The sequence below is a fragment of the Salmo salar genome, chromosome 22 (assembly GCF_965601325.2).
Source record: "Salmo salar chromosome 22, fSalSal1, whole genome shotgun sequence".
Classification (NCBI taxonomy): Eukaryota; Metazoa; Chordata; class Actinopteri; order Salmoniformes; family Salmonidae; genus Salmo; species Salmo salar.
The window spans coordinates 33,172,130-33,186,029 of NC_138312.1; the positions used below are offsets into that span (position 1 = coordinate 33,172,130).

At 42.0% G+C, this 13,900-nt stretch overlaps 1 protein-coding gene across 2 annotated transcripts in view; it reads right to left on the reverse strand.

Annotated features, from left to right (window-relative positions):
* LOC106583180 (SLIT-ROBO Rho GTPase-activating protein 3) overlaps window positions 1-13,900 on the reverse strand; it is a 104,427-nt gene that overhangs the window by 61,245 nt on the left and 29,282 nt on the right. For both annotated transcript variants that reach the window (XM_014167076.3, XM_014167077.3), the window contains exon 2: window positions 8,886-9,081. In XM_014167076.3, coding sequence (XP_014022551.1) covers window positions 8,886-9,081 — 196 coding nt within the window. The remainder of the gene's footprint in view (window positions 1-8,885; window positions 9,082-13,900) is intronic.

Genomic DNA, 13,900 nt, shown 5'->3' on the forward strand with positions numbered 1-13,900 from the left:
CTTTCATGTTTTGCAGTAACTGGTACATGTTTTGTGTTTTGCAGACAGACAGGCAGCTGGACAGAGATGGCAGGCAGCAACATCAGATGGAACAGGGTTAAGACAAATAAGAGGCCACCAGAGTGATTGTAGTTAAGCAGAACAAGCATGGAGGAGACAGCCTGGCTCAGCGCGATACCAGGGCAATCATTAATGATGACCTCTTATACCCCCACACACACACAGACAGACACACATACACACAACACGTGCACTAACACACATACGCAGGCAGGCACACACACGGTCACACACACAGACACACACACGGTCACACAAGAACACACAGGATTGGATGTTAATGGAAGCTTTATCTTATCTCTCTCAGACAGGTTATGTTTCCTTTCAATATTACATGAGCTGCTTTCTAATGGCTTGCTTGCTGTTGATTATTTCTAATACCTGTTTTGACTGACCATATTCAGCCATTTTAATTTAATAGGGTGTGATTAAAATCCCCATTTAATGATTAACCCTGAAACGTTTCCTCAATCAATGTCTTTTGTCTGTCTCATAGACATTGAAGACCATTCAATGAGCAATAGGAAGTGCCTGAAGCCCCACAGACAGTGTTTTAAAGTGATAGTTCACTCCACAATCAAAGTTGATTTGATCTCTAAATGGTCTAATGTCAAGATGAGTCCAAATCCCATGTCATCTGTTGTGTAGATCTAGCTACATGCAAAAAATGAAAAAGATCGGCACCAACAAGCCCTCACACACTCTCTTACAGTGAGGCCACCATTTAATGGAATAGCAAATAGATTTCTGGTGGTTGGTGTTTTGGTGTGGGTTGGGTGGGTTGACTGGGACCAGACTGACAGATCTCAAGCAGAGACCCAGGTAGGCTGGAGCAGTACTCTCAGAAAAAAAGGTGCTATCTAAAACCTAAAAGTGTTCTTCGGCTGTCCCCATAGAAGAACCCTTTGAAGAACAATTTTTTTCTCCATGTAGAACCCTTTCCACAGATCCAAAAAGGGTTCTATCTGGAACCAAAATGGGTTATCCTATAGGGACAACCGAAGAACACTTTTGGAACCCTTTTTCAAAGAGTGTAGGTCTGAGTTTAGCTGAGCTGCAGGGATCTCTTGCATACTTATGCCCTCAGCTTCTCCTTTCATGTGGTCCAATCAGAGGGGGAGTGATGGGATACTTCACCCTCATCTTAATTAGTCTAACGAGAGATACTAGAGCTGCCTGATTTGTTAATGTAGACGAGCCAAGATCAGACCGAGCAGACAGCCCCATGGCAGAGCAGCTGTAAACTACAGTGGTGTTGGTGTTGGGCATTGTATCAGTGACTGCTTTCATAAACTCGGCTCATAAAGCCGCGTTTGTACAGTGTGGGTTAAACCAACAGGACAGGGGCAGCGACCCAGCAGCTCAATGTGGACGTCTGCCTTGGCCAGGCCAACCAGAGTCTTTAACTGTCCAGTTTTCATTTCCCATAGTGTTGTGCAGTGCAGAGTAGAGGCAGCGGACTGCCATACATGAGATGCTAGGCAGCGGAGGGGTTATGCTGTTCACGACCTATCCTTCCACAGAGAGCTGGGCTGCTGGGGTGACCTCACAACTCGGAAATATCCACAGAGAGACAAAAACTGAGAGTTGGAGCTTGCTTGTGTTTAAACTAATGAGACAGTAAGAACAGGGTAAAAAACAAGTATCCATATTACATACGTGGGTGATAAATAATGTAACTGTATATACAGTAGATGTTGTGCCCAGAGTTTACTTACGATGTGAGGGTCTTTAACAAGGCCACTGTCAATGCTAATTGGTCAAATGTTTTTATGGTTGACTTTGGTTGGCTTAATGGAGTCTAAATGAAGCCATTTTACATTTCAGTCATTTAGCAGACACTTATATCCAGAGTGAATTACACTTAGTGAATTCATTGTAAGATAACTAGCTGGGACAACCACATATCACAGGCATAGAAAGTCAATGTTTTCCTTAATAAAGTAGCTATCAGTAGAGTCAGATGTGGCCCTCATAAAGAAGTGTGTTTAATCAAAGTGTCAACACACAAATATCCAGGGTGTGTGTGTGTGTGTGTGTGTGTGTCTTGCCAGATAACTACACACAGCCAAAGACTCTGCGGCTACAGACTTGTAGATGGATGCTTTACACTGCAGCCCTATGAGTGAGTACAGTGGTTGAGGCAGCCTTGGCGAAGGCATTGAGGTGGCAGAGGGAGATGAGATGCAGAGTCTGGTCAGAACTGTGTGGCTGCTGCCTGCTCTTCAACAACTGTTTGGATTGGTCTACTAGAAGATCTACTGTACAGTCAGTGCAAGTGTGTTGGTTAAGCCAAAGTGTCTGCAGCAGTACAGGCCTGTTTACTGTCTGCCTGGCCTTGGGGACCCTGGTGCAGGCTGCCTCCTCTAGAACAGCTGGCCTCAATTACTGAGTCAAATCCCCATCCAATTCCACAGGGCCTGAACTCAATGGATGATACAAAGCCCTCTGAAACACACCCTCTACTCTACTGCCTGCACTGACATGCAAAGCTTCATAACTACTGTTATGATCACTGTTATCATATTAACCTAGTTAACCTTTAGAATGTGTTAAAGTGTAGCTTGCTATTATATTCAAAAGCTGGGAGTACAGTTCATACTGTATAGATAGAGGATGAGGAGTACATTTTGCAGCATACGACTGCACTGTAATGAAATGCTGCAGTGTGAACGCTGGGGCTGGCTAGCAAGCTGCAAATCTATCACTGGCAGCCCACCATGGCAGAGAATAATCAAGTTATCCATTGATGTAATGGGAAACAAGGCCCATTCTCTTAGCATGCATGGCCGCGGCCGTGCCTGGAACCTATAGGATAATACCGGTGAAGGCATGGCTGGCTGTGACTCCCTCTTCAGCCCAGAACTACAGGAAGAGGAGCATTATATGTGGAGATTCTGGAGTGCCAATTAAAATGGAGGTTTCATCCAGAATGAAATTCCTTTTTTATCGCCTTTGGATGGTTGGAGATTTCTAAGGAGTAAAGAGGAAAAATCTTTTTCGCTTGCATATTCTAAGAAGGATGTTTATATCCTAAGGCTATCCAATCAGAGAGTGAACCTAAAACGCAGTAGGAGTCGGTTTTGGAAAGATTACGGTGAGAAAGAGACAGGATGGAGTAGTATAAGATCTGGGAATAAAAACTTGGCAAGAATGGATGGGTACTGAACAAAAATATAAACACAACATGTGAAGTGTTGGTCCCGTGTTTCATGAGCTGAAATAAAAGATCACAGAAATGTTCCATACACACAAAAAGCTAAGAATTAAAAAGGTATGGTTGGATTATTATTCATCTTAATTCAAGATAAATACTGGAAACAATAGAACACTATGAAAAATCTAGGAAACCATGCCTGGTATTCATAGCTGACTTTGAAAATACTTTTGATAAAGTACGACTGGAATATTTCAATTTTGGAGAATATGTCATACAATGGGTTAAAGTTATGCATAGTAACCCTAGGTGAAAAATAGGAAATAATGGCTACTTCTCAGAAAGTATTAAAGTGTCAAGAGGAGTAAAACATGGTTGACCTCTATCGTCATATCTATTTGATATGGCCATCGAAATGTTAGCTATTAAAATCAGATCCAACAATAATATCAAGGGCTAGAAATCCAAGGCTTAAAAACAAAGGTGTCATTGTACGCTGATGATTCATGTTTTTTCTTTTAAATACACAATAAGGATCCCTCCACAGCCTCATAGAGGATCTAGATAATTTTTCTAACTTCTCTGGATTACAACCAAATTATGAGTGTACTACATTACGTATTGGATCACAAAAAATACAACTTTCATATTACAGTGTAGTTTACTAATAAAATGGTCTGACGGTGAAGCGGACATATTCTGTGTACATATCCCAAAAGAAAGAAATGTTCTCACTACAATACATTTTAATAGAAAATAGATAAGATCTTGCTACTATAGAAAGGAAAATACCTGTCTATTTGTGGAAAAATCACCCTGATTAACTCTTTAGTCATATCCCAGTTTACCTATTTGCTTAGGGCCTTGTCTACACCTAGTGACTTGTTTTCTAAATGATATGAGCAAAAAATATTAAATTTTATTTGGAACGGTAAGCCAGACAAAATTAAATGGGCCTATTTATATAATTAATATGAAATAGGAGGGCAGAAATGATTAAATATGAAAGCATTGACCTTCAGTCATTCAAAAGTTATACTTAAGTCCGAACAGGTTCCCAAGCATATTAGTAAGAATGTCTCACCCCATGTTCAAGAATGGCCTTTTTTCCCTTTATTCAGATTACAACCTTTCACTTTCGGTTATTTGAAAATGAAATAATCCCAAAAATATTGCTATTTTTAAAACAGCCATAGAAAGTTGGTAGCAATTTCAGTTTAATCCACCAGAAAAGACAGAACAAATATTACAACAAATATTATGGTTAAACTCAAATATGCTAATTGATTAAAAAAAATATATTCCTAGAAAAAAAAACGGTATAATCTTTGTAAATTATATCATAAATAGGACTGGTGTAGTTATGTCACACATGCAACTAATAAAAATATATGGAAATGTCTGCTCTACTCAAAATTACAACCAACTATTTGCAGCATTACTGCAAAAATGGAAGGGGCCTTTGGAAGTGGGAGAAAGTATGGAACTTGTCTGTCGGCCCTGCATTAAAGACCAAAATTGGTTAAAGAAAATTGTAATAAATAAAAAAGTATATCCGTTTCATTTAAGGACCAAAAGAAATGACAGCTATGCCATATAGATAGCAAAATAGTTGGGAAGCGATTTTTGATGTACCGATTCCATGAACTGATACACAAAACTACGCTGAATTCAAAATGTTGAGTTTTTATATTTAAAATATTATACAAAATTCTTGAAACGTATAGAATGTTATATATATGGGGATACAATCATCCCAGAAATGCAGATTTTGCTGTGAAGAGACAGAAGCATTAGATCATTTGTTTTGGTACTGTCCATATGTAGCTTGTTTTTGGTCGCAGGTTCAGGAATGGCTGAAGAATTGCAACATTTACCTGGAGCTAACTCTTTAAAAAGCACTGCTGGGTGATATAAAAAGTAATAGTCAAATCAAAAAATAATATAATAATACTCTTAGCAAAAATGTTTATCTTTAATTTACAATCTGTAGAATTTATGAGAATAGAAAGGTTCAGAACTTCTGTGAAATCACAGCAGAGTGGAAAAAGACATAGCCCTTGGTTCACTCCAGACCTGACTGCCCTTGACCAGCACAAAAACATCCTGTGGCATACTGCATTAGCATCGTGATAGCACCCGTGATATGCAACTTTTCAGGGAAGTTAGGAACCAATATACACAGGCAGTTAGGAAAGCTAAGGCTAGCTTTTTCAAACAGAAATTTGCATCCTTTAGCACAAACTCTAAAAAGTTCTGGGACATTGTAAAGTCCATGGAGAACAAGAGCACCTCCTCCCAGCTGCCCACTGCACTGAGGCTAGGAAACACTGTCACCACCGATAAATCCACGATAATGGAGAATTTCAATAAGCATTTTTCTACGGCTGGCCATGCTTTCCACCTGGCTACCCCTACCCGGTCAACAGCCCTGCACCCCCCACAGCAACTCGCCCAAGCCTTACCCATTTCTCCTTCACCCAAATCCAGATAGTTGATGTTCTGAAAGAGCTGCAAAATCTGGACCCCTACAAATCAGCCGGGCTATACAATCTGGACCCTCTCTTTCTAAAATTATCTGCCGAAATTGTTGCAACCCTATTACTAGCCTGTTCAACCTCTTTCGTATCGTCTGAGATTCCCAAAGATTGGAAAGCTGCCGCGGTCATCCCCCTCTTCAAAGGGGGATACACTCTAGACCCAAACTTCTACAGACCTATATCTATCCTACCCTGCCTTTCTAAGGTCTTCGTAAACCAAGTTAACAAACAGATTACCGACCATTTTGAATCCCAAAGTACCTTCTCCGCTATGCAATCTGGTTTCAGAGCTGGTCATGGGTGCACCTCAGCCACGCTCAAGGTCCTAAACGATATCATAACCACCATCGATAAGAGACAATACTGTGCAGCCATATTCATCGACCTGGCCAAGGCTTTCGACTCTGTCAATCACCACATTCTTATCGGCATACTCAACAGCCTTGGATTCTCAAATGACTGCCTCGCCTGGTTCACAAACTACTTCTCTGATAGAGTTCAGTGTGTCAAATTGGAGGGCCTGTTGTCCAGACCTCTGGCAGTCTCTATGAGGGTGCCCCAGGGTTCAATTCTCGGGCCGACTCTCTTCTCTGTATACATCAATGATGTCGCTCTTGCTGCTGGTGATTCTCTGATTCACCTCTACGCAGACGACACCATTCTGTCTGGCCCTTCTTTAGACACTGTGTTAACTAACCTCCAGACAAGCTTCAATGCCATACAACTCTCCTTCCGTGGCCTCCAACTGCCCTTAAATGCAAATAAAACTAAATGCATGCTCTTCAACCGATCACTGCCCGCTCCTGCCCGCCCGTCTTGCATCACTACTCTGGACGGTTCTGACTTAGAATATGTGGAAAACTACAAATACCTAGGTGTCTGGTTAGACTGTAAACTCTCCTTCCAGACTCACATTAAACATCTCCAATCCAAACTTAAATCTAGAATCGCCTTCCTATTTCGCAACAAAGCATCCTTGACTCATGCTGCCAACATACCCTCGTAAAACTGACTATCCTGCCGATCCTCGACTTCGGCGATGTCATTTACAAAATAGCCTCCAACACTCTACTCAACAAATTGGATGCAGTCTATCACAGTGCCATCCATTTTGTCACCAAAGCCCCATATACTACCCACCACTGCGACCTGTGCGCTCTCGTTGGCTGGCCCTCGCTTCGTACTCGTCGCCAAACCCACTGGCTCCAGGTCATCTACTAGGTAAACCCCCGCCTTGTGCAAAGCAGTCATCAAGGCAAAGGGTGGCTACTTTGAAGAATCTCAAATATAAAATATATTTTTATTTGTTTAACACTTTTTTGGTTACTACATGATTCCATTTGTGTTCTTTCATAGTTCTGATGTCTTCAGTATTATTCTACAATGTAGAAAATAGTAAAAAAAAAAATATATATATATATATATATTTACCCCAAAATATATGGGGGATTGAAAATGACGCAGACAATAATATTGATGGAATCCATAATCTATCTGCAATATTAAAGCTGATCTACCCCTTAAAAAAAAAGTGTGCACCTTGTGCTGGAGAAAATAAAAGGCCACTCTAAATTGTGCAGTTTTGTCACACAACACAGATGTCTCAAGTTTTGAGGGAGCGTGCAATTGGAATGCTGACTGCAGGATTTCATTTCTCTACCATAAGCCGCCTCCAATGTAATTTTAGAGAATTTGGCAGTACGTCCAACTGACCTAACACACCACAGACCATGTGGAACCACGCCAGTCTAGGACCTCCACATCCGGCTTCTTCATCTGCAGGATCGTCTGAGACAAGCCACCCAGACAGCTGATGAAACTATAGAATTACTGCACAAACTGGCAGAAACCATCTCATGGAAGCTCATCTGCGTGCTCGTCGTCCTCACCAGGGTCTTGACCTGACTGCAGTTCAGCGTCGTAACTGACTTCAGTGGGAAAATGCTCACCTTCGATGGCCACTGGCACGCTGGAGAAGTGTGCTCTTCACAGATGAATCCCAGTTTCAACTGTACCGGGCAGATGGCAGACAGCGTGCATGGCGTCGTGTGGGCAAGCAGTTTGCTGATGTTAACGTTGTGAACAGAGTGCCTCATGACGGTGGTGGCGTTATGGTATGGGCAGGCATAAGCTACGGAAAATGAACACTATCGCATTTTATCGATGGCTATTTTAATGACGAGATCCTGAGGCCCATTGTCGTGCCATTCATCCGCCACAATCACCTCATATTTCAGCATGATAATGCTCTGCCCCATGTTGAATGGATCTGTACACAATTTCTGGAAGCTGAAAATGTCCCAGTTCTTCCATGGCCTGCACACTGACCAGACATGTCACCAGTGGAGACTGCTGAGGGGAAGACGGCTCATAATAATGTCTGGAATGGAGTCAATGGAATGGCATCAAACCATGTGTTTGATGTATTTGATACCATTCCCCTATTCCGCTCCAGCCAATACCACAAGCCCGTCCTCCCCAATTAAGGTGCTACCAACCTCCTGTGCATGTCACCCATTGAGCATGTTTGGGATGCTCTGGGTCGACGTGTACGACAGCATGTTCCAGTTCTCTCCAATAGCCAGCAACTTCGCACAGCCATTGAAGAGGAGTGGGACAACATTCCACAAGCCACAATCAACAGCCTGATCAACTCTATGCGAAGGAGATGTATTGCGCTGCATGAGGCAAATGGTGGTCACACAAGATACTGACTGGTTTTCTGATCCACGCTCCTACTTAAGGTATCTGTGACCAACAGATGCATATCTGTATTCCCAGTCAAGTGAAATCCATAGATAAGGGCCTAATGAATTTATTTTAATTGACTGATTTCCTTACATGAAATTAAATTGTTGCATGTTGCGTTTATATTTTTGTTCAGGGTAACTTCATGTGCACTCAATAAGTTCACACGCTCAGGCAATTGAAAAATAAATTCTGCCCACCCAAGCACACAAACAGAGTAAACACGTGTTTATGAGGCAAGTAGACCCACAAACACACACTCGCACACACACACACTCTCTCCCTCGCTGCCTCAGATACAGTTTAAATGTTTGTCTCAGTTTGAAGCTCAGTGGTCTCTAGCCATGTCGTCGTCTCATCTCTGCAGGGATGAAACTCACTTGAACTGGTGGTGTTCTCTGGAGCTGCGGATCTTGTTGGAGAATCGCTCGGCCAGTTTCTCCAGGCTGCGGGAGTACTCCAGCTGGATCTCAGCCTTGCGGCGGAAGAAGTCCTGCAGGTCCTGCAGCAGCTGGATACGAGACTCGGACTGCTGCTCCAGGCATTTGAACTGCTCCACCAGCTGGTTACGGATCTCTGTGTATCAAAACACAAAACAGAAAGTTGGCAAGAGTCAATCAGTCATAACAGGGTCATCATCTCCAACAGATCAAGGTATGGGGAGGGATTCAATCAACCCTTCCTTCGCTATGTTTTCTATCTTTGTTGACACGTGCTCCACAAACGTCTCTGAAACCATCTATCTGAGAAGAGTTCATGTATTTGCTGTGGATTTATTCAAAAGGGATAAAAAAAAGTGCAAAAGAGACATTTAATACTTTATCTTATTATGGGTTTATAATAAATCTGTTATGATATTTGTGCAAAGGATTATTTTCCAACTGTGAAATAGGTTACGGATGGCAGTGAAATCTCATTAACACTCACAGTTTCTTATTTTTTAAACCGGGCATGTTTTCCCTCAAATTGCTGCCAATAGCTTTGTAAGTGAATATTTTGTAAAGTTAGTGTGGGAGAGGTGGAGAAATGATTGTTATCGATCAATAATGACAAACCTGGCATTGACAACTTAGATGGAAAGCTACTGAGCATGGTAGCTGACTCTATGCCCACTCTTATCTGTCATGTATTTAATCTGAGTCAAGAGAAAGGTGTTTTCCCTCAGGCCTGGAGGGAAGCCAAAGTAATTCCGCTACCCAAGAGTGGTAAAGTGGCCTTTACTGGTTCTAACAGCAGACCTATCAGCTTGTTGCCAGCTCTTAGCAAACTGTTGGAAAAAAATTGGGTTTGACAAAATGTGACCTGTTTCAAGACACTAGGCGTATGGCGCACGTCATTACTTCAAAGCATAAGAATTTCAAGCCCAGTTGGTTTAGCCATGGAAAAAGAAAGGAAGTGTCCCGCTAGCTGTGATTGGCTGAGATAATGGATGAACTGGACATGCTGAGAGATGAGTTTGGATTGGTCTGCCACATGGCAGACCAATCTGACCTCACTGATACTCTTGTGACTGAATGGAAGCAAGTCTCTGCAGCAATGTTCCAACATCTAGTGGAAAGCCTTCCCAGAAGAGTGAAGGCTGTAATAGCAGCAAAGAGTGGACCAACTCCATATTAATGCCCATGATTTTGGAATGAGATGTTTGAAGAGCAGGTGTCCACATACTTTTGGTCATGTAGTCTATTTTTGATATTGCTACTATGTACATATGCAAGTAACCATTTCACTGTACCGTTTACACTTTCTGTATCCTGTGCATGTGACAAATAAACGTTGATTTTATTTGAAATAGTGTGTGTTTACCTTAAGACAGTAAGGTGAAGATCAACATGACCTGCACCAAAGTCAGATTAGAATTCAAAATATATAGATTCAATAGAGAGAGAGGTCTGTCCATAATAAAGAGATGCTCTGCTGTTTTGACACCACACTCCAAGAAGCAAGTCCTGCAGGCTCTAATTTTGTCTAATCTTGATTATTGTCCAGTCATGTGGTCCAGTGCTGAAAAGAAAGACCTAGTTAAGCTGCAGCTGGCCCAGAACAGAGCGGCACGTCTTGCTCTTTATTGTAATCAGAGGGCTGATATAAATACTATGCATGCCAGTCTCTCTTGGCTAACTGTATCACTTCTTCCTTTTATAAGAAACATTAATGTGTTGAAAATTCCAAATTGTTTACATAGTCAACTTACACACAGCTCTGACACACACACTTACACCCCCCCCCCCCCCCCCCATGAACAGGAAACCTGGTTACAAAAAACAGATAAAGCAACAACACAACGCCGTTATTCTCCCCTATTTGACCTAGATATTTTGTGTTTATGTATTGATATGTAGGCTATGTGTGCCGTTTTTTTAAATGTATGTAGTTCTGTCTTTGAGCTGTTCTGTCTATTGATGTTCTGTATTATGTCATTCTGTATTATGTTTCATGTTTTGTGTGGACCCCAGGAAGAGTAGCTGCTGCTTTTGCAACAGCTAATGGGGATCCTAATAAAATACCAAAAGTTGGCTGAAAAATAACAGTTTTCACCTTGCACACCTAACAACCATGAAATGTCTGGTCACATATTTCCAAGCAGCTCACTGTGTTAACAAAGTGTTTCTCTCTCTAACAACCCTCAGGCAAAGCTGTCAATCAGCACCACACATGTCTGAAAGAGCTGTAAGCTTAATGTTGTTGGTCCCTGAGTTGTAGTGTAGTAGTCTTTTCTGTTTTCAAACAGACTGTGTTAACCCTAGTTCCACCCTGGGCTATTGAACATCTCTTTAGGAAGATGAGACCCGACTGCCTGCTGAATGTAATGTAGTGTAATGGCTCCAGAGCTGAGCTGAACTAAGATGAGTTGTGTGAGAACTGGCTTCAGGAATTCCTACAGCAGTGGACCTATAATCAAACTGTTGTCAATGAGTAGGTGCATCAAACCCTCGCTTGGACTAAATCCTGAATCAGAAGCAACTAGCATCTATGAGGGGAACCTGACACTAGCAGTCTCCCTGCAGATCCTTGATGCTGGTCTGTAGCCAGGAGCGAAACCTGAGTCTTCATCGGCTTTGTAGTGTTGTCATTGAGATCCAACTCTGCCTCGACAAAAGAACAAAGACTGACCTATTTTACAGAACAAACCAGCAAACCTGAGATTCCTCTTTCTGATCTGAATAAAAGAGCTACAATAAACAAATGGAATAAAAGGGAAATATTCTATGAAAGAAAAGTAATACTAACTAGCTACTGGATTGAAAGGTGGTATCACTAGCCAACAGAAAGAGAAAGGCTTGACCTCATGAGTATCCTGTATTCAGCATGCGGGATCAAAGCTTTTTCATGTGTCATACGGTATGTATTAAAGGCTCTTTATATGGCGGCATTAAAAAGGGCAGTGTTCTTTTTGGGGGGGGAGGGGGGGATTCCTGGGCCAAGGTTGACTGTAAGCTTAAAGAACAGAAATATGGGATGACAATTTTACCCAGGTGCCTCCCTCCCTCTCCCTCCTAGCTTCTGTGACTTCAGCCTGCAAGGGCCTTCATAGAGGTCTCCTATAACTAGTACCATCCCTGGAGATGCCCGGCTACTACTACTACTACTACTACTACTACTACAACACACACATTCCAATCCATACTTCCAGGGACTGTGAGCCTTTCCCAGACCAAATGACAGACAGCTTTTCCTCCTTTCTTTCCATTATTTTTTATCGTTCTCTCGTTTTCCCTCTCAGCACATGCTATCCAGTGGCAAAACAAGCAAAGCCGGGAGAAACGCCCCAGAAAAAGCTGATACCCATTCGCATGAATGGCAGGGAGCACTTTTTAAAACACTCTCATGAAAAACGGGGGACTGTGAACCAGCAGCTGCAGTGGTGGATTTGACAGACGATTGAAAAAAAATTGGTCACGCATGCCAGAAGTGTGTCCTCGCCTCTTAGAAACCATGAGCAATTGCACAATTATTCCCGTGTATTCCCGATTCCTCATTTTGCACCTCCGCTGTGGTTTATTTAAAGTGTCTGTACCCTCAGTGGTTCTTTTCAATCTGTGAAGAGGAGGAATACTGTGAATTTAGGCCTGCAGTTACAGACGATGCTTTGCCCTTTTGAACAGAACCAAAACAAGTATTGTAGCCAGCATGACATCAGTTCAAAGAAACTTTTTCAAAATGGACCTTTTAACATATTCAAAAATTAAACATTCTGGATTATGTGTTAACATCAATGGTTTATGGAATGAAAAGGAATCCATGAGATCAAATGTAAACTGCTTTATTATTGGCTATGGCCCAATTCTGAAAGCAATCAAGTTATTAGAAAAAAAGGAGCTTGTTTGAGTCTGTGAGCACCCTATTTGAAATTAAAATTTGAATTTCAAACAGTGTTTTTGGTTTACTTGTTCAAGCGTTTGTATGGATAATAAGCACAGACTACACCCAGTGTTGGGGATAGGGAGAGGGAAGATAGCGGTAATTCAAGGGGAGATGGAGGTAATTCAAGTCCCCAAAATGAACAAGAGCTCTACTAATTAGATGTAGGCCATAAGAACAACCTTTAATTGAAGGGTACAATTTTATTGGCTTTAACACTGTTGTTTGATTAGGCAATGCAGCAATTACACACGGCAAGCGCGCAGCATTTCTTCTCTACACGTGTTTCCATTTGTGGAGATAGGGCTGAGACAGAAATAGCTTGATGAGGCAATTCTACCACAATTACATATGAGGGAGAGAAGCTACTTACTGAACAACATTTATCCTACAGCAGAGTAGCCCTTTTGTCTATTTACACCACTTCATCTGGGGGTTAACTACCATACACTGTCTGAGTTTGATACTTGAGCAAATATTCCAATTCAGCACAAATACCTAACAGTAAGATCATCAGTGCCGGATGCAGGTGTCACGAATCCCACCGAAGGTGGCTCCCCTGCCTGCTCGGGCGGCGCTCGGCGGTCGTCGTCACCGGCCTACTAGCCGCCGCTGATCCCTTTTTCCTTTTCGTTTCGTATGTCTTATTGTTTGCACCTGTTCCTCATTTGGTTCTCTTGATTTATGGTTATTTAAGCCTGTGTAGCCCGCCCAGGTTTGTGCGGGATTATTTGCGTCAGAGTGTGTTTTGTTATTGGATGTGCTGGCGATCGACTAGTGTTATTTTATGTGCGTGCTGTGTACCTGTTGTTCTGGGCACTTCGCATTTCACGCCGGTTGTGTTGGCGTCGACCGTTTTTGTGTTTTACGGAATAAACACATTATTTCCTTACCTCTGCTCTCTGCGCCTGACTCCTACCACCACTCCTAGCATTTACTGACAGCAGGCCACATTATACATTACATTCAAGTTCAGCAATCAGTACTCTAGTAAATGTTTTTTTCAAACAAACAGTGTCAAGAATGCCATTTTATT